Here is a 22,887-nt window from a genome sequence, read left to right on the forward strand (position 1 = left end):
CGCTACTGCTGCTACTGTTGCTACTACTATTACTACTACTACAACCACTACTACTACTACCACTACTACTACTACCACCACTTCTAATGCTACAACTACTAATACTTCCACTACTACTACTACTACTTCTACCACTACTACTACTACTACTACTACTACTACTACTACTACTACTACTACTACTACTACTACTACTACTACTACTACTACTACTACTACTACTATTATTATTATTACTGCTGCTACTACTACTACTACTACTACTACAACAACTACTTCTACTACTACTACTACTACTACTACTACTACTACTACTACTACTACTACTACTACTACTACTACTACTACTACTACCTTTTGTTTTTGGCCTGTCTGTCTGTCATTCATTCATTGTGTGTGTCACAAAACTTTAACCTTGGTTAAAGTTTGATAACTTCTGCATTATTGAAGATAGCAACTTCATACTTTGCATGCATGAGTGGTGAAAAGTCAAGGTCAAGGTCATCCTTCAAGATCAAAGGTCAAATATCATTGTATTTTTCTTTCCTAAAACTTTAACCTTCGTTAATGTTTGGTCATAACTTTTTTAATATCGAAGATAGCAACTTGATATTTGGCATGCATGTGTACCTCATGGAGCTGAAGGTTTTGAGTGGTGAAATGTCAAGGTCATCCTTCAAGGTCAAAGGTCAAATTTATGGCTTTAAAGCGGCGCTATAGGGGGCATTGTGTTTCTGACAAACACATCTCTTGTTGTGTATATGGTACATAAGAAATGGTATGCCGGCTTATCAAATTGATTTCTTTTTTTATGTGTAAATGGTACATAAGAAATGATACGCTGGCTAATCAAATTGACATAAAATGTGACTTTTAGTTACTTGTAGTAATGATACACCGGCTTATCAAATTGATTTTCCTTTTTGTGCATATGGTACATAAGAAATAATATGCCGTCTTATCAAATTGACTTACAATGTGATTTTAAGTTACTTGTTGTAATAATACGCCGGCGTATCAAATTTATTTTCCTTTTTGTGTATATGTTACATAAGAAATGATACGCCGGCTTATCAAATTGACATAAAATTTGACTTTTAGTGACTAGTATTGATATGCCGGGTTATCAATTGATTTTCCTTTTTGTGCATATGGTTTATAAGAAATGATACGCCGGCTTGTCAAATTGACTTGCAATGTGATTTTAAGTTACTTGTTGTAATGATACACCAGCTTATCAAATACATTTTCTTTTTGTGTTAATAGTCCAAAAGAAATGATACGCCGGCTTAACAAATGCATTTTCTTTATGTGTGAATGGTCCAAAACAACTGATGCGCTGGCTTATCAAATGGATTTTTCAATTTATTAAATTTAATATTTTCTGTTATGCCGGCTTATCAAAATGACTTTGAAAAAAATGAACCGAATCATCAGAAATAAACTACTTTGTTTTACTTTTGTTTAATTTACATAAAAAAAAATGTGAACAGATCACATAAAAATGGCCTTGAAAAAGTATATTGTACTGTAGGTATTTTGAGAATGATTGGACTTTCCCTTTTTAAAATAGAAGCTGTTTACTACTCCTACTAGTTCTATTTGGATTGCGCAGGCGACATTTTACGCACCTGCATTTAGCCCCGTTTTCCAAGAAACAGGCTCAATTTTAAACCAGTCAACACCGTATGCACGACTTACTTATCTTATAACGTCCAGTCATGACCATATGCAAGACATACTTGTCTTATAAATACTAGTCAATACTGTATGCACGACATATTTTTCTGATAAATACCAGTCATTTTCGTATGCACGACATTCTTGTCTGATAAATACCAGTCATTACCGTATGCATGACTTACTTGTCTTATAAATACCAGTCATTACCGTTTGCACGACTTACTTGTTTGATAAATACCAGTCATTACCTTATGCACGACATACTGGTTAGATAAATTCCTGGCATTACCGTATGCATGACTTACTTGTCTGATAAATACCAGTCATAAGCATATGCACGACTTACTTGTCTGATACATACCAGTCATTACCGTATGCATGACTTACTTGTCTTAAAAATACCAGTCATTACCGTATGCTTGACTTACTTGTCTTACAAATGCCAGTCATTACCGTATGCAAGACATACTTGTCTCATTAATACCAGTGATTACCGTACGCACGACTACTTGTCTGATAAATACCGGTCATTACCGTATGCAAGACATACTTGTCTGATAAATACCGGTCATTACCGTATGCCTGATATACTTGTCTTTAAAATACCAGTCATTATCATATGCACCTCGTACGTGTCTGATTAATACCAGTCATCACTGTATGCACGACATATTTGTCTTATAAATACCAGTTATAACCGTATGCACGACATATTTGTCTGACAAATACCAGTCATTACCGTATGCACGACTTACTTGTCTGATAAATACCAGTCATTCCCGTATGCCTGATATACTTGTCTTAAAAATACCAGTCATTATCATATGCACCTCGTACGTGTTTGATAATACCAGACATCACTGTATGCACGACACATTTGTCTTATAAATACCACTCATAACCGTATGCACGACATATTTGTCTTATATATACTAATCATAACCGTATCCACGACATATTTGTCTGATAAATACCATTCATTACCGTATACACGACTTACTTGTCTGATAAATACCAGTCTTAACCGTATACATGACTTACTTGTCTGATAAATACCAGTCATTACCGTATGCACGACTTACTTGTCTGATAAATACCAGTCAATACCGTTTGCACGACTTACTTGTTTGATAAATACCAGTCATTACCGTATGCACGACATACTGGTTAGATAAATTCCTGGCATTACCGTATGCACGACTTACTTGTCTGATAAATACCAGTCATAAGCGTATGCACGACTTACTTGTCTGATAAATACCAGTCATTACCGTATGCATGACTTACTTGTCTTATAAATACCAGTAATTACCGTATACATGACTTACTTGTCTTATAAATACCAGTCATTACCGTATGCAAGACATACTTGTCTGATAAATACCAGTCATTACCGTATGCACGACATACTTGTCTGATAAATACCAGTCATTACCGCATGCAAGACATACTTGTCTGATAAATACCAGTCATTACCGAATGTCTGATATACTTGTCTTAAAAATACCAGTCATTATCATATGCACCTCGTACGTGTCTGATTAATACCAGTCATCACTGTATGAACGACATATGTGTCTTATAAATACCAGTCTTTACCGTATGCATTACTTACTTGTCTGATAAATATCAGTCATAACCGTATGCATGACTTACTTGTCTGATAAATACCATTCATTACCGTATGCACGACTTACTTGTTTGATAAATACCAGTCATTACCTTATGCACGACATACTGGTTAGATAAATTCCTGGCATTACCGTATGCACGACTTACTTGTCTGATAAATACCAGTCATTACCGTATGCACGAATTACTTGTCTGATAAATACCAGTCATTACCGTATGCATGGATTACTTGTCTGATTAATACCAGTCATTACTGTTCGATGACTTACTTGTCTGATTAATTTCAGTCATACCCGTGTGCACGACTTACTTGTCCAGTTTCGGTTTCTCTTCCACGACCAACTCTAATTTCAGAAGATTCTGTGCGGCAGTGAATGCCTCCGCAACCACGTGCAGTTGCTCTGGAAACAAGAAATTTGAAATGCAGCGGTAACAATGAAGACTTAATTATTTTTCTAAAGGCAATAGATTCCCTTAAGAAAAACCGTACATGATATACGAAATCGACATTTTTACTACAAGTACAATCAATTTTGGAGTTGTACTCCGAATTCCCAAATTTAAATTATTAAACATTTGACATGCATACAATACCAACAATGTTCAAACTAATTAAAACATAATTTGTTACTTAAAAAATAAAACTTATTCAACAAGGGAACGTAAACTACTTGACAAAAATAACATGTTTTTTCGGCGTTGTTTTGCAACTCATTTATTCAAACCGACTGTAAACAAACGATTGCATATAATTTGATTAACCTTGCAGCGACATATTTTAATTGGTCTACAATGATCATAACTTAAATCAAAACCTTGGAATCCTTGTTGTTCAATCACCTCAATATGTAAATAGCATGTGTTGTTGTTACCGATTTCCGAGCGAAAACAAGAACAAACGAAGCATATAAATGTCGACCGTTTTTTAAAACCTTTCGACGCATTGATGTAACTTAACAAATGTGGATATGGTCAAAGGTTCGACCCAATGTCCTGAGTCCGAACCCGTTCTACCGCATTCGGATCTACCAGATACTGGAGTCAATCCCGATCTACCGCGTTCGACCCCCATATTCCGGTGTCGATACTCGCTCTGGCAGCGTTCTCTAGATCGTTTTCTAAGACACACATTACTGAATCTACCAGGAAACAGACTCATTGGTGGCGAAATAAGTCTTATTTTGACGCAATCTAAAGCTTAATATAAAGCTTTAACTAAAAACTCAAACCTTTCGCCTCCTCGAAAGTACGCACGGGGATCACGAGATTATTGAAGAGGCGAGTGCCGGGGGCCTTAAGCGTGTGGAAGAACCCACCATCCGCGTAGTGTCGGTAGTGCAGTCGCATTACAATCGCCTTCGATTTGAACAGAGAATGCTCCGCGCCTGGAAATAGTTCAGGAATTTTACTACAATGCGGATAGCAAAAAACAGGACTGTAAAGTCTAACACTCAAGTCAGACAAATGCTCTCTCATTACTTGAGCATTGCTATGAAAAACGGGACTTCATGTGCGTAAAGGTTTGATCTATATTAGAGTACATTCCACACAGGCTAATCAGGGTAATAGCACTTTTCGCTTTAATGGTATTTTTTCGTTCAAAGGAAGTCTCTTCTTAGAGAAAATGGAGCTTAGGTTGAACGTGCTGTCCCTGATTTGCCTTTTCTGACTGTTTTGTTGTGAACAAGCCTGAACAGCACGACTTTCGTAATTTGGACGTATATGATTCAAGATTTCAAGATTTAAGATTTTATTTACATGATTTCCAGACGGCCAATTGCCCATGTTGGCACATGTTAGAGTATGCACTTGTTAACGACATTTATAATACTATAAACATATTTCTGATGAGTACGTAAGTTATAAGTAAGCGATGTTGTTGAACCGTAGACATACGAAATACATAAATATTATCAATCAATCGTTATGTGCAATTAATAATGCATGCATTAAGTCTTCGCATAAAATCAGAGTGAGACTATAACACGAACTAACACAAAACTACTGGAAATACAGAAGAATATGAGTAAAAAAATACTAATTTAGAAATAACAAATATAGAAAGAGCAATAAATGAAATTTAGAATGAACCGTGTTTTATTCAAATAAAAGAACAAATTGCGTGTTTATTTCGCGACAAAAAATAAGGTAATATATATGAGTCTTGTTCTGAGAAAACAGGGCATAATCCATGTGCGTAAAGTGTCGTTCCAGATAAGTCTGTGCAGTCCGCACAGACTAAGGGACGACGCTTTCCGCCTAAATTGGATTTTTGCTTAGAAGAGACTTCATTTAAACGAAAAATGTCATAAAAGCGGAATGTGTTTTCCCTGATTAGCCTGTGCGGATTGCACAGGCCAATCTGGGATGACCCTTTACGCACATGCATTATGCCTAGTTTTCTCAGAACAAGACTCATATGTCTCCAAAACTAGTGCTTCTTGTGTCATTTGGACGACAATGTTCCTGTAAACAGTTCGAGTTTTTTATATGGACGCATAGAAGGCCGTAAATAGAATAAACGGTAAATTAAAATTACAAATTATGGATATTTTGGAATATGCCTGGCCAATAATAAGCTATCTCTGTAAAGGTATATTATTCGCACGTGTTCCGTTGAAATGTAGGCTTCCAGTTCTAGCGTCGATATACGTAGTGTTATTATTTAATTTGAGTCGCGTTCTGAGAAAACTGGGCTTAATGCATGTGCGTAAAGTGTCATCCCAGATTAGCCTGTGCAGTTCGCACAGGCTAATCATGGACGACACTTTCCGCCTAAACTTGATTTTCGGTGAGGAGGGACTTCCTTGAAACTAAATATACCATAAAAGCGGAAAGTATCGTCCCTGATTAGCCTGTGCGGACTGCACAGGCTAAACTGGGACGACACTTTACGCACATGCATTAAGCCCAGTTTTCTCAGAACGCGGCCCATTTAAATTTCGACATGCGACCTACCTATCTCGAGCTGCTCGATATCTTCCAGGAAGATTCTCTGATATTGTGTTACTTGTTCCTCCTCATCGTCGTACCTGAAATAATGTTGATAAATTATAATAATAATAATAATAATAATAATAGTAATAATAACAATATGATAATAATAATAATAATTATATAATAATAATAATAATAATAATATAGTAATATAATAATGATAATAATAATAATAATAATAATAATAAATAATAATAATAATACAATATCAATAAAAATAACAACAACAATAATAATGATACTACTACTACTAATAATAATAATCATAAAATAATAACTGTTGATGTAGAAAGTCACTGCAGATCACAGTAAAAACTAAATAGCTGGAAATTGCAGCAATAAATCCAAATTCGTGCCAACTTTCGTGAGTCCAGAAAGAAAATTGGGTAGGAGTGCAGGGCTTCCCGGGGTCTTCACATTATGCAGCCTTAAGCGCGGAAGGACTTTATAAACTTCGAAATACACTATTTTTAATGGATGTCTATGTGAACAGTGTAAAGCGCATGCACAGAAAACGGATGTTTTTACAAAATTTAAATGAGAGTGGACAGATTACATGTAAACAAAAAAGTTCAACTTCATAGTTCCTTTTTTTGCAAATATCTCATAATTTGGTTATTTATACTTAAACTTAAAAAAAAACTCTTACAGAAAAATAATTCGCAACTTACGACCATTATAAAAAAACACCATATTGAAATCCCTAAACGAATAATGATTCGGTAATAATTTTAGTGTATAATCACGCGATAGTGTGTGACGCTTCTGGATAAAACTCAGTAAGTGTGCTACGTTTGTTCCGAACGCAAAATATATATCCCATCCGCTTCTAGCGCTTTTGAAAACAAATATTAAATTGTAATATTTATATCATATCAAACACTTTACAGGTAAACAAAAATTTTCGTACATAGTAAGAATTAATGGCTCTATATCATTCATTGAACTATTTTCGAAGGTTAGGGTCTTCGTTTGAGCCTCGTTCTGGGAAAACTGGGATTAAAGCATTTCGCACAAGCTTAAATGGAATTTTCTGTTTATAGGAAATAATTTTGTTTAATTCCTTCATCTAAACGAAAATCAAATTTAGGCGTGAAGTATCGACCCTGAAATGAGTCCCGTTCAGGAATAACTGAGCTTAATGCATATGTGTAAACTGTTGTCCGTGATAAGCCTGTGTGGACTGCACAGGCTAATCTGGGACTACACTTTACGCACATGCATTAAGTCCCGTTTTCCCAGACTGAGGCTCCATCACAAGATGATTATTGATACAGGTCAATCATATGAGTCGCGTTCTGTGAAAACAGAGCATAATGCATGTGCGTAGAGTGTCCTCCCAGATTAGCCTGTGCAGTCAACACCGCTTAATCTGGTACGACATTCCACCTAAATTGGATTTTTGCTAAGAAGAGACTTCATTTAAACGAAAAATGTCAATTATATGTGCTATAGGTCTCCCTACCAGGCTACGTAGACTGAGCGCTGACTCAGCAGTAGAATGACGTCCATCTCCTGTCTGTCCACATCACCGTGTCTGCAAACATTACACAATATCGTATAGACCACAACATAATAGAACAGACAATTTATAACGACGTATTCATTGTCAATACAGTGTAAATACAGTGTAATGTTTACCATATTATAATACAACATATGCAAAAATACAGGAAACTTCGAAGCGAAATGATAACAGAAAATTATATTACGATATTGAGAAGGTGAAACATTCTAATTTCAAAAGCAGTGAGGGTTACTTTTACTTTTCATATTTATTTTGTTATATATGATTTTATTTTGATAAACAAAAAAAAACGTGTTAAGGCTCTGGCCACCATTCTTTTCAACAGACCGGAACCATTTTCGAACGAAGCCAAGATATAAGTACAAAGAATTGTACAAACAAGTTCAATCTAGACCTAACTATAAATGTGACCTTTTGAGTGCTTACAAGGTTCTAATATAGTCATATAAGGAAAAATGACATCAGTTAGCGGCAATGGTCTTCAACAAACCGGAACCATTTTCGAACTCATCCAAGATATCATAAGAACAAATGTACTGACCAAGTTTCATGAAGATTGGACAATACATGTGATTTTTAGAGTGTTAACAATGTTAAACTATATCCAAATAAGGACAAAATACCCCGCCATTTTGCGGCCATGGTTTTTCAACCAACCGTAACCATTTTACAACTCATCCAAGATATCATTGAGGCATATAATCTGACCAAGTTTCATGAAGATCAGACAATAAATGTGGCCTCTAGAGTGTCAACAAGGTTTTACTATATCCATATAATAAGGACAAATGCTACGCCCCCTGAAGGCCGTGTTTTTTTTTCAACCAACCGGAACCATTTTCATTATCATCCAAGATATAATTGGGTCAAATTTTCTGACCAAGTTTCACATGAAGATCGGACAATAAATGTGGCCTCTAGAGTGTTAACAAGGCAAATGTTGACGCCGAATGACGGACAACATGCAATCACCAAAGCTCACCATAAGCACATTGTGCTCAGGTGAGTTTTAAAAAATGTATGTATTATTTTAAACAAAGCATCATAAATTCCGACTCTCTTTTGAAATATATGTTCGTTTATGGACATTCATTAATCAAAAGCAGAAAATAATAAAGCATTTGTAACGTTTTTCATCGATAATAAGGCACAAAAGTGTATTACAGACATAGCAATGAAACTATCATCACAGTTTAAAGACTGCGTCACGGTGGTGAAGAAGTAGCGAATCAGCATATGTCGTGGCATGACTCCATGGATGAATTGTGTTTTTAACTTTATCTTGTTTTCTTTTTTAAAATTATTATCATTTAAACTATTCCAAATATAACAGCCTCTTTAAATAAAGGGGAATGTCAAGGTATTTCCCGCAAATATAAACGCGCATCATAACAACGCCTATTGCAACTGTTCACATATATACTTTATTGGAAGCAGTATCTTAAATTAAATCGTACTTAAACAAAAATATTCAAGCAATACCAGTATGTGCGTCATTTTTTTCTGTCGCTGTAAACCGTTTTTTTTAAACCAGCAAATAAAAAAGAAATGAAAACAAAACCACTGCGAATAAAACCTTAGAAAAAATATCAGAACATAAATGAAACTAAACTTTACACAGCTGGTTAATTACTCTATTTACTCTATTGTTTCAGGGTACATGTCTGCCTGTACAAGTAAAATCCTGGTAAGATCTCTTGTTGTTTTTTTTTAACCATTTTTCTTATTCAAAACCAATTAGTGATTTTTTTGGCAAAATTTTACTCTTCATGTGTAGTTCGAGAACAAAAAACAAATTATGGAATAAAATAACTAAAAATATAAAACCATACCAAAACGATTAATTTGATCAGTCGTCATCAAGGTGTTGCTATGACGTCATCAAGTGGTTGTTATTACTGCAGGGATTCGGTAATAGATATGATCGGAACCACCCAAATCTTTGCGCTCAGGTTAAAGTGATGCATTACAAAGGCGACGACGACTATACAATTACCATCTGAGTCTGGGTCAGAAAAAATGGTCTTAATGCATGTGCGTAAAGTGTCGTCCAAAATAAGCCTGCACTGTCCGCACGGGCTAATAAGGGCAAAACGTTTCACTTACACTTGATTTCGTTTAGTAAAGACCTCCTGTACACGAACATTTCATAAAAGCGGAAAATGTCGTCCCTGATAACCCTCCGTGGACTGCACTGTTTCACCGGGGACAACACTTTTCACACAAGAATTAAGCCCTGTTTTCCCAAAACGAGACTCATTATATAAAGTGACACGGACTACATACACAGGGTCTGCGTTAACGAGGCTCCAACCCCCAAGGCATTCTTCAGGCTCCAGGATCAACATCACCTTACAGTCCTCGATAAGCTGCTTGACATTTTCTTCCTTCTCCAGCAACTCACGTACGTCTTCTTCGGGCACCTGCGAGATATGATTAAACAATGCGATATTTTACGAGACACTGCGAGGTTTAACGACGCTTGTACGACTTCTTCGAGCATCTGCGAGATATGATAATACGATGCGGGATTTTAGGAGACACTGCGTGATCTAACGACTCTCGGAAGTCTTCTTCTATCCGCTGCGAGATTTCAGAATACGATGCGAGATTTTACGAGACACTGTCAGATCACACGACGCATTGCTTGATTTGACAAGGGAACTCGAGATTGAACGTGACGCTGTGATAGTTAACAAAGAAATTGTCAAATCAGCAGTAAGTCGGCTGTCCGTTTTGGCGCAGTGGTAAGTACACGCGCTTCTCACTCGGAATCAATCATGCCCCCCGGCGCATGTGAGCTTGGTTGTTGGTCTCCGTACCGGACGAGGTGGGGCTTCCTCCGTGTACTGTGGCTCCCACCCCCTCCCACAGCACAATACCAATTCGCAATTACATATCTTTCAGTAAAACTAAATGGCTAAAAGTCATAAGTCGAAATGCATCACTACTTCAGTGAGTCTAGTCAGTTAATTATGTACGAGTGCTGGAACACACTCCTGGTCCTCACATAACACAGCAACAGTCGCGGAAAGACCTCATAAACTTCGAAGGGAGGCGGAAAACGACAACGGGCGAGGCATGGTATGGTATTGCGCAAGGGGGGGTTAGAGGGTTAGGGTTAGGGTTTGGGTTAGTGTTAGGGGTCGGGTTAGGGTTTGGGTTAGCCTAAACCCAACCCTAACCCTAACCCGACCCCTAACCCTAACCCTTACCCTATCCCTTTTTGGGGGTTATCACCCCTGACAATGCCTCGCCCGTTGAAGTTTTCCGCCTCCCAACTTCGAAACACATACAATCAAACATTGATAAAGAGCTTTTATTTTTAAAGCGTCTGGTCATTGTTGAGCAACCGAAAGGATTCATTTACTAGTAACATGCAAACAGCGCTTCACCTAAATAAAAATGTTAACGCACATTAGTAAAACCTCATTTTATTGTACCGATGTCGAGCTTTATATATCGTTCAAATCAGCATCATGTAATATCGTAGTTTTCATTTTTATACAGAACAGGTACATAAACGACACGGAACAAGGAATTTAGAACGCAGGGATGTAGCTTAAACAAACGTTATGGTTTAAATCACAATATTTACTGCCCTTGATGTTGGCCCTGTGGATATAATTAAATGCCAACGTGATGTCCTTTACTTGATTATAATAAAATTTCCCTTCAAGCACTGTAAGGGTAACCCTGTTTTTTACCTCAAATAAGAACACACATTTGCAAACTTGAAAAATTGTTACAAACTAAAATGTTAGCAATAACACGGATCATTCTTTAAAGAGGCGTCAGCCGCCATAAAATATATACAAACCGGAGGTAACAAGGGGGCGTTTTGGGGGACATGGGGAGCGTACTTTGGATCTCCCCTGAAGACACTAAGTACTGGTTGTACCCAAGAAACAGACGCGAACGCGTTCCATTACGCTCTAGGCTTTCCATGCACGCAGGCTTAAATAATAGGTTAAAACTAATAACATATGCAAATGATACGTCCACGCGATAGGTGTACATATAAAGTGCTTGAGTGCTCACCTTGACCTTGCCATGCATGATGTCCTCGGACACGTGTTTCCCGTGCGTTATGTCAATGGCCGCCTGTCGGTACGTGTCGTTGAAGCGAAGGTAATACCTGAATAGGAAGAGGCAAGAACGAAAATGCACTATCTGCCCGTTCTATAGCCATTGTCATTATAGCATGAGCGTCTGCCTGGAATACCTGGCCTAATGCATGTGCAAAGTGTCGTCCCAGATTCAGTTGTGCAGTCCGCACAGTCTTATCAGGGACGATTATTTCCGCCTTAATTGGATTTTCGTTGAGAAGAGACTTCCTTAAACGAAAAATTCCATAAAAGTGGAATATGTTAAAGAATAAAGCTTAAATTTAAGACGATGTTTATCAGGTCAGGTGAATTTCTATTAAAACAATAGAACAAATAGTACCGCTCGAAGAATATTTGAAATTGTTCAGTTAAGGAATCAGGGGACCCGTTGTCAATGTAAACAATTAAACAAACTGGATATATGTTTCCCAATGAGACACATTTTTTAACAAGATGCGTTTGTGAAACACAATGTCCCCCTATATGACGTTTGACTTTGAAGGATGACCTTGACCTTGTGAAGGATGACCTTAACCTTTCACCACTCAAAATGTGCAGCTCCATGACATACAAATGCATGCCAAATATCAAGTTGCTATATTCAATATTGCAAAAGTATTCATAAAATTAGCGATTTGGGCAAAATATATTTGACCTCTGACCTTAAATGATGACCTTGACCTTGACCTTTTACCACTCAAAATGTGCAGCTCCATGAGATGCATATGCATGCCAAATATCAAGTTGCTATCTTCAATATTGCAAACGTATTTATAAAAAAGCGATTTGGGCCACATATATTTGACCTCTGACCTTGAAGGATGACCTTGACCTTGACCTTTCACCACTCAAAATGTGCAACTCCATGAGATACACATGCATGCCAAATATCAAGTTGCTATCTTCAATATTGCAAAAGTATTTATAAAAAAAGCGATTTGGGCCACATATATTTGACCTCTGACCTTGAAGGATGACCTTGACCTTGACCTTACACCACTCAAAATGTGCAACTCCATGAGATACACATGCATGCCAAATATCAAGTTGCTATCTTCAATATTGCAAAAGTATTCATAAAATGAGCGATTTTGGCCATATATATTTCACCTCTGACCTTGAAGGATGACCTTGACCTTGACCTTTCACCACTCAAAATGTGAAGCTTCATGAGATACAAATGCATGCCAAATATCAAGTTGCTATATTGAATATTGCAAAAGTATTCATAAAATAAGCGATTTGGGCCAAATATATTTGACCTCTGACCTTAAAGGATGACCTTGACCTTGACCTTTCACCACTCAAAATGTGCAGCTCTATGAGATGCACATGCATGCCAAATATCAAGTTGCTATCTTCAATATTGCAAAAGTATTTATAAAAAAGCGATTTGGGCCACATATATTTGACCTCTTACCTTGAAGGATGACCTTGACCTTAACCTTTCACCACTCAGAATGTGCAACTCCATGAGATACACATGCATGCCAAATATCAAGTTGCTATCTTCAATATTGCAAAAGTATTCATAAAATGAGCGATTTCGGCCATATATATTTCACCTCTGACCTTGAAGGATGACCTTGACCTTCCACCACTCAAAATGTGCAGCTTCATGAGATACACATGCATGCCAAATATGAAGTTGCTATCTTTAATATAGCAAATGTTATTGTAAAATGTTAAAGATGGCGCAAACAGACAGACCAACAGACAGACCAAAAGACAGACCAACAGACAGGGCAAAAACAATATGTCCCCCACTACTATAGTGGGGACATAAAAATCACAGGTTTGATTATGTGTTGAGGCTATTGATTGTATAGAAAAATAACCCAACATGTGCGCAATCGTGACAATTTTTTGGATAAATTTTAACCAACGTCTTTGACAATGTAGTGTTATCTTTAATCAAACATACTAAACCTATGATGACGTGAGATATTATCATTCTTTATTTGAAATACCAACCGAAAGTAAAGAAAACTTGTAACACAACCTGCCATTGTGTAATAACTGTTATATACCTATACAATAAATTTACCTTACGGTAAAGTCGTCTACAGTATAACGAAACACGGATTTATTTTCATCTGATTTATTTATTAAACTAACTATTTTGAATTCTACTACACAATGAGTGAACACAAATTAGTGTGTGTGTTTTTGACATTTACTACACGTTTTAGTTTAACGCGGCTTCAATTTGACAAATTTGCTGTTTCGTACCAATTATTTCCTAATACCGAAACGTCTTCTCCAATAAGGAAACGCGTGATCACGTGGTTTGTTCATAAATATTGCTGATAAACAAATAGAGCTTTTTACTATATATTGATCATACTTACTGAAAATATTCCATGAAACTTTGATGCTTTTTGTATTACTATCGCATCGGCGTCTACAACGCTAGTGGGTCATATGCAAAGCATGGTTAACGAGTGATAATTTAATCAGTCATAAAAGCGTTTATGGAAACAGAACATTGTTCAAGAATTATTTATAAGCCGGTGTATTCTTTAAAAGCTCGGACAACAGGCTGACACAATGACATAATAATTATTTTCAATAAAAAAGCGGAAAGAAAATTTTAATCACAAACGAATATTTTGTTCCGCTATTGAAAAATATCCGGTGTTAGCTTTGAGAGATGATTCATTTTATGACGTTCGTCTACCAGAAAATGCCTGTTTTATGTAAATTCTATTCATAATCAAACTATTAAAAAGATACTCTTGATAAAAAAGTTAATTTCATTATGTCATCATTTAACTTATGAATATTTTCCTATTTTGAGACTTTTGTCAAGCATAAACATTCATGTAACATGAAACGCTATTCTATTACTACTTGTTGCCGATCTACGACGAAAATGAAAATTTGCGGAGTCTGTATCTTCAAACTGCATTATTAGCATTGTTAGATGTTTATTAACGGATACAAAAATGTATTAAATAGTTTATAGTGGGATATTTTGTTTCGGATAAACTCAGTCAAATTTGATACATTTCGGATAAACGTAGTCAAATTTGATAAATTTAAGAAAATCTGTTTTCGTCTTCATAGATATATAATAGAATAACAATTTTGGATAAGCTATCCAGGGACCTATACAAACAATTCACTGCCTGTCTTTTAGCCAGGCTTAAGTTACGTATTTTTAAACGCCTCGCTACTGATTGCTTGACAGCCCCTGGGGTATTTGGTTAAGTTTGTTAGACGTTTACATACATTAACATCACTACATTAACCCATTTATGCCTAGCGTCCTGAAAAAAGGACATTGCAAACAGCGTAGACCCAGATGAGACGCCGCATAATGCGGCGTCTCATCTGGGTCTGCGCTGTTTGCTTAAATGAATTTCTTTATGGGATATTCTAAATATAGAAAGAAAATTTCTTGACACCCCTAATTTTGGAAATAAATTGATCCAATTTAGAAGGATGGGAGAGTCCACTGGGCATAAATGGGTTAAACACGGCGATCATTGACCTAGACACAACCCAAATCGCATTATAATGATAACCGCTCATGGCTTGTACTTTTACCAATGAAGCAAAATAGCTGTCATCCTCCATGATAGCAACATTACTAAGGTTCCATTCCACCAATCAGTTAGTATCCCTCCGTGGTCCGAACGTAGTGCCTATTTCTAAAGATTTCCTTTTCTCTTCTTGAATAAGAACATCCAAAGCATGTATTATGTGGTTACTTCTAATTTCCTAGTATGCTGATGCCATTGATTGGAGGCTTTCTTAAAAGATGAACTTTTGGGGCGAGGGTTCTGTTGAATGGGGCTTTGTTTATCTTGGTAAATAAGGTGACCGAAACACTGTTTCTACCGGTGTCTGCATTAAGTTCAGATTAACATTTTTAAAAGTTGCGAGAAAGTACTATTATCTTTTTTACTGCAGTCATTTAAAAAGGACAGATACATCTTTAGACATATACCAGACTTGCAATTTTTAATGTATAGGAAAGGCAGGAAAATGCTTTGAAAATTGACTGTTTAAGGGGAGTTTCGTATTTCTGTTGAGACCAAAAAGGAACTTGAATCAGTGTATTGTAACCTAATCATAGCCAGAATGACCGACTCGGGGTTATGCACCAACCTGTTTGCTGAGTTGACGCCATCCTTCATCATCCCTGTCAACTTCCGCTCCCCGGTGCGGGTGAAGTCACCCTGGTCACAGAAAACAGCAACGCTATCTTAGACGTAGCATACTGGCGTATTAACCCATTTATGCCTAGTGGACTCTCCCATCCTTCTAAATTGAATCAATTTATTTCCAAAATTAGGGATGTCTAGTATACTTATTTCTATATTTAGAATATTTCTTACAGAAATTCCTTTAAGCAAACAGCGCATACCCTAATGAGACGCTCGGCGTCTCATCTGGGTCTACGCTGTTTGCCAACTCCTTTTTTCTAGACGCTAGGCATAAATGGGTTAAAATGCGTATGTACAATACATACTGGCGTATTAAAATTACTTTCTGCCAGATGGTGGACAATTAGAATTATTAAATCACTGCTTATAAAGAAGAATATGAAAGATCAGACAATAAATATGTAAGTAAAAAGATCTTTGGTAAATTATCCGCAAAGCTTTATTCTGGACCATGGTAGACAGTTCATATACAGTTGTATTTATAGTTTTATACTTATTAGCTTCATATCAGTACCACAATTTTATAATTATTATCATCACCACCACCATCATTACCCAAAACACACATTCATCATCACCGTCGCCATCATCATCATCATCATCATCATCATCATCATCATCATCATCATTATCATCATCATCATCATCATCATTATCATCATCATCATCATCATCATGATCATCATGATCATCATGATCATCATGATCATCATCATCATCATCATCATCATCATCATCATCATCACCACCACCACCACCACCGTACCTTAAGCGCCGCTGTTCCTGCATACTGCTTGCTGATGGCATCTCCCGTGTTTGCCCACATCTGCTGGAATATGCGGCGGCAACTGTCTGGGAGCGTCTCTTCCGGCGCCAGGAGACCAAGCTTCCGGCACTGAAAGTGATATTAAATGAGTCTTGTTCTGAGAAAACTGGGCTTAATGCGTGTGCGTAAAGTGCCGTCCCATATTAGCCTGTGCAGTCCGCACATCTAATAGGGAACGACACTTCCGATCTTATGGAATTTTCGTTTAAAGAAAGCCTCTTTCAGACGGTAATCCAGTACTGTCGTCCCTGATTAACCAGTGATGACTGCACAGGATAACATGGGACGACACTTCATGCACATGTATTAAGTCCGGTTTTCCCAGAACAAGGCTAGTATATTCTTCGTTATACAGAAATTAAGAAACTAAGATGGCCGTCATGGCATAAAAACATGCACTCGATTAGTGTCCATGATGGAGACCCAACCAGAACCGTTTCATCTGTTTGTTCGGAATTGGATTGATGATCAGGTATTGTTTACATAACTGGGAAAATAACGGAATGTAATACGTTTTTTTTTAAATTAAGTAACCAATGGCTGCTATATGATAGTAATGATGCATTTGTCCATATATTAAATAAACGAGAAGTCTGACATAGATTGCTACCAGTAAGAATCCATGACAACGCGGAACGCTCCTTGAAATATACACAATCTGTACCATTGCTAAAGTTACTCACCTTCGTATCCATGACTACGCGAACCATGGCCTTCTGTGTGACGTTAGTACGGACACGGCATTCGATACAAATCACGCGGAATTGTTTGCAGATACAAAAACAAAATACGGTTGCTGTGGTAACTTACCTGGGTCTCCATGACTACGCGCGCCACGGCCGTCTGCACGACGTTGGTGCGATCCAGACAGTCGACACAGTTAACGCGGAACACGCCACGCTGTTCGCAGATCATCCCCTTCCTGTCCACCCTGCAGAGAGATTACAGTATACATGTACTTCATATTTCAGGTGCACATTGTTAAAGGGGCATTTTCACGTTTTGGTATATTGACAAAATTGAAAAAAGTTGTTTCAGATTCGCAAATTTTCGTTTTAGTTATGATATTTGTGAGGAAACAGTAATACTGAACATTTACCATGGTCTAATAGAGCCATTATATGCATCTTTTGACGATTTTAAAACCTAAAAATTATAAAGCGTTGCAACGCGAAACGATTGAATAATTTGGAGAGTTCTGTTTTTGTCGTTAAATTTTGTGAAACTACGAAGATTGCTTATATAACGTATAAAATACGTTCAGCATGTGTACTCGGCGGAATAGCTCAGTAGGCTAAAGCGTTTTTACTTCAGGACTCTGGCAGGACTCCAGGGGTCACTGGTTCGAAACCTGGTCCGAGCAAAGTTCTTTTCCTTTTTTTAATTTTATTCTTGATTTTTAACTGGAGCTTTTACGATCCAATGTTTACATTTATCGATATAAAGCATTTAATGAATAAGTTAAAAAATGCCAAAATCTGTGAAAAGGCCCCTTTAAACTCTCTAAAAAAGAAACACCATTTGTTTAAAAATACAATTCTTTGTAGGAGCACGTGCCATGGCTTTATTTTTGAATATTTCTTTGTGCGTGTTTGTTGTTAAAATTAGTCCGGCTTGGAATGCTCATTAGGAAAATGTACAGTTATTAGGGTCTTAAGCAAATAAAGGTTGACATTATTTTTCGTTTACGTTATCGCTTTACATTGAATTTGTTCAGGAAATCATTTAGTATATTGTGACCTAGATCTTTGTCGGTTGTAAAATGAAGGACTACCGGTAATTCGAATCCGTCACTTGAACGGTTAACATTAAAATAATGTGGGCTTGTTACAATAAAAGCATATTAAACATTGAATTTGTTAAGGAAATCTTTAAGTTTTGTGTGACCTTTTACCTATGGTGGGTGTGAAATGAAGGACTACATGTAATACGAATAGGTCACTTGTAAGGTTAACATTGAAATAATGTGGGCTTGTTTCAATAAAAGCATATGAGTTTGTGCATACCATTTGGCATCTTTTTACAAAGTCAGACAATTTTATGCGATTCGATGAAACGATTGAAACTGCCAGCACCGTCGATGCATGGAGGCGAAACTACTGTGCGGGTACATATTGCACCAATTTCACAACATACACACATGCGCGCTTGTGTTTGTACAAACGCACACATTGCATATACCACTCCCCAACAGAAGTACCACATACCCTAACACACGCGCGTGTGTGCGCCCGTACGTACATAGGCATACCTGACGTAGAAACACTCACCAACAGTATCGCATGTGTTTGATAATGTCCTTGATGGCGGAGGTCAGACTGGAGACGTTTTCAAACTTCATTCCGCGGCTAAACCAACAACAGAACAAAACTCGCATGGGCTTATAATGATATACTCGACCGAAAACTAAGTAAGAAGTATACCAATCTGGAGTCAAAGGTATCATACTAAAACTAAGTAAATTGATAAGAAAATACTTATGCAATTATTATTCCATGGTAAATACACCATAAATACAACTGATCTTGAAGCGGGTATGCACGATTTTGATATGTTTTAAGTTGTAATATATTCATAAAAATATGTTACAATAACGCTAAATAGGCACACAAAAAATACATTGAAGAAGAATTTCATAAAATGCAGCAAAGACAAATTAGCGCCCCGAGCCGATTGTGATGAAGATATTTCGTACATATTTTCCTACAATAACTGAAACACTAGTCATTTTATTAGGATCGGAGTTAGCGTTCGTGTGTCGTATAAATAGATATCGTTGCAGGAAAATAAATTGGTCCGTAAAACTAAATTAAGATTCGCATCGTCCATGCACTTTCGATTTCAGAATTAAATATCTGGCTTATTTCGCAATTTTCGACACATGTATTTCATAACTTTTATGTTAATTTATATTGAAATATATGTATAATAAGTTTTTTTTACACATTTTATATAAATAAATAAATATTGACAAAATCTTGCATACCCGCTTTAACAACTCTGTATGAACTTTATGAAAGAATTTGAAATAGTTCTGTAACTATGCTATCGGTAAATGTCAAAAGTTACGAGTTCGCATGATAACATTTCGTCAATAATGTGTAGTCGTTGGCTAGGGCTCTGATCATGTAAAGTTCATATTTCCACCCACAAATGTTCGTGGAAGTCAAACGTGACGTAAGTGACATTAAAAATAATTCGTAGTCGTAAGGCAAGTATTCGTATCATGTAAAGTTCATATGTTCACCCACCAATGTTCGTGAAAGTCAAACGTGACGTAGGTGACGTCCTGAGAGTTGTACTTTAGCACGTTATTGAGGTACGCGTCGCCTATCACCTTCTCCTTTCCCGTCAGTTCCGTTAACGTCAACAGCGTCAACGCTCTGTATAACGTCAACTGCTCGTCCATGTGACATTTGAACGCTTCGAACGTCACAGCCTCGCCTGAGTTAGAAAGAAAAATCCTTAAAATTATTTCAATTGTATGTAAAAGAAAAAGTTGCTTATAATAGCTTCGATGGAATGTGAAAGAAATTGTTTATTAAATAGCTTCGACTGAATAAGAAAGAAATACTTTTTAAAAATAGCTTTGACTGAATTTGAAAGAAATAGTTGCTATAATAGCTTCAACTAAATGTGAAAGAAATAGCTTCTTAGAATAGCCTTCTTAGAATAGTTTCGTCAAAATATCTTCGCATGAAGGTAGCACGAACTCGTTGCTAAATATATCTTCGACTTGATGTAAAGGAAAGGTTTTGCTCAAAATTAGCGTTGTCTTAATGTGAAAGACATAGATGCTTTAAATAGCTTTTCCTTATTGTAAAAGAATGATGTGCTTAAAATAGTTTTGACTCAATTCTTTCAAAATAGTTAAAAATATATGGGCCGGTCCTTGTGAAAAGGGGGTTTAATGCATTTGCGTAAAGTGTCGACCCAGATTAGCCTGTGCAGTCCACACAGGCTAGTCAGGAACGACACTTTCCGTTTTTATGTGTTTTTTTTTCGTTTACAGAAGGTCTTTTCTTTGCAAAGTCCCGTTTAGGTGGAAAGTGTCGTCCCTGATTAGCCTGTGCGTACTGCACAGGCTAATCTGGGACGACATTTTACGCACATGCATTAAACACATTTTCACAGAGAATATGTCAGTATGAAGGTGACGATAAATCGTTGCATACAATATCTGCATATGAAGGTTAAAGAACTAACTTCAAATAAAGCTTCGCATGAAAGTAAAATAAATAGTTGCTTAACATTGCATCGCCTGAATGTAGAAGAACTTCTTTCATGAAAAATCTACGCCAGCAGATTTATGTATTTTGGTTTAAGAAAATTGGAACCGTTCATAAACAAGGTCCGGATTTCGTAAATGATCGGATTTTATAGCTAATGCAGCTACGTTGATTAAGCAAAAGTGCATCAGATTGACAGCTTTTCCACCTGTAAGGCTTTACATTGGGTAGATAATCGGCCTGTCATACCGTCAGGACATGTGACGGCGCTATAATAAATGCAAGTTTTGCATTCTAAAGCACCATTATTGTTCAAGGATTCAATGCAAAATATCTTTAACACCTACAAGCCTTTGTTATATAAAGTGCCTTAATTACTTAATATTTTGAAAGCCACGTTTGCATATTGCCTTCAAAGAAAACACTGTATGTTGTATCACGACGTAACAATGGTCTTTGTAACACGGATTTATAAAGTCACAGTTTCGTAAGCGCCATTGAACTTCAATCAATATGTTGATCAATATTAGGAACACCAATATTATTAACTATAAGATCCCGGACATCCTGTATTTTAGACCAACTAATTATCTGTAATTGTTTGGACGCCCAGGCTCCCATTAAACCGTAAATTATCGGACATTTGCATTTTATCAAATTCTTCCTATTTGCGTTCATCCGTTCACACATGACATAATTGTTTTTCAACAGGATGAAGGTCATGACACCTGGCAGATTTTAACGACAAGTCAGTGGACAGGTACATTTGCATTATTCGGGTACATACGTGTTTTATCCTGATATACGGTAGGTAATTAATGCAGCCTCTGGCGCGGAAGGCTCACATTAACTTCAAAATACACACATACGGAGGTTAATGTTTCGCCCGAAAGCTAAATGAGGTTGTTCAATTAACCCATTTATGCCTAGCGTCTAGAAAAAGCCCTCGGCAAACAGCGTAGACCCAGATGAGACGCCGCATGATGCGGCGTCACGTCAGGGTCTGCGCTGTTTGCTTAAAGTAATTTCTGTAAGAAATATTCTAAATATAGAAATAAATATACTAGACATCCATAATTTTGAAAATAAATTGATCCATTTTAGAAGGATGGGAGAGTCCACTAAGCATAAATGAGTTAAAATCATCGTTGTTAACAACCAATAAGTTGATCGCTCGTCAGTTTTCCTTTCGCATTACCTCGGGTAAACTGCCCATTAAGATTATAAGGATTGCTGTTGGAAGGTCATACTACAGAAATGTAAAAGCAAACATTTGTTCTTGTTGGTCAAAGTTGAACCACGAAGTATATTCCAGTGAAACATCAAAATGTGGAATGCTTTTAAATAAATTGAAATATGTCTTTCGACGTGCCTTGCGTGATATGAATCATGAAGTATCCACCCGTGAAACAACAAAATGTAAATGCGTTTAAATTAATTGAAATATGTCTTTCGGCGTGCCTTGCGTGAAATACGTCGAAGGTTTAACCTTGACCGCTAAAGGTACCCCTTATATTATACATAGAGAAACAGACGCTGAAGATAAAACGTAGTTTAAAACTAAAAGTAAGACATTGACCCCGAAAGTGATATGCCAATTGTTATACGCTATATGGATTTAGACCGAAAAAAGGTCAGTGTGTGGCCACGTAATATTCGGAACAGATGTGTGACGTTCGTCAACAGAAGTACCTACGTCAACAATTAT

At 36.8% G+C, this 22,887-nt stretch overlaps 1 protein-coding gene across 1 annotated transcript in view; it reads right to left on the reverse strand.

The window, feature by feature from the left end:
- Positions 1-22,887, reverse strand: part of LOC127840838 (phosphatidylinositide phosphatase SAC2-like) — a 419,571-nt gene that overhangs the window by 8,637 nt on the left and 388,047 nt on the right. The window contains exons 10-20 of the mRNA XM_052369265.1: positions 20,202-20,394; positions 19,221-19,298; positions 17,761-17,881; positions 16,891-17,019; positions 16,066-16,136; positions 11,882-11,978; positions 10,127-10,263; positions 7,778-7,849; positions 6,274-6,347; positions 4,545-4,700; positions 3,626-3,716 (exon numbers count right to left, since the gene is read on the reverse strand). Coding sequence (XP_052225225.1) covers positions 3,626-3,716; positions 4,545-4,700; positions 6,274-6,347; positions 7,778-7,849; positions 10,127-10,263; positions 11,882-11,978; positions 16,066-16,136; positions 16,891-17,019; positions 17,761-17,881; positions 19,221-19,298; positions 20,202-20,394 — 1,219 coding nt within the window. The remainder of the gene's footprint in view (positions 1-3,625; positions 3,717-4,544; positions 4,701-6,273; positions 6,348-7,777; positions 7,850-10,126; positions 10,264-11,881; positions 11,979-16,065; positions 16,137-16,890; positions 17,020-17,760; positions 17,882-19,220; positions 19,299-20,201; positions 20,395-22,887) is intronic.

The sequence above is a fragment of the Dreissena polymorpha genome, chromosome 8, assembly GCF_020536995.1.
Source record: "Dreissena polymorpha isolate Duluth1 chromosome 8, UMN_Dpol_1.0, whole genome shotgun sequence".
NCBI classification, from domain to species: Eukaryota; Metazoa; Mollusca; class Bivalvia; order Myida; family Dreissenidae; genus Dreissena; species Dreissena polymorpha.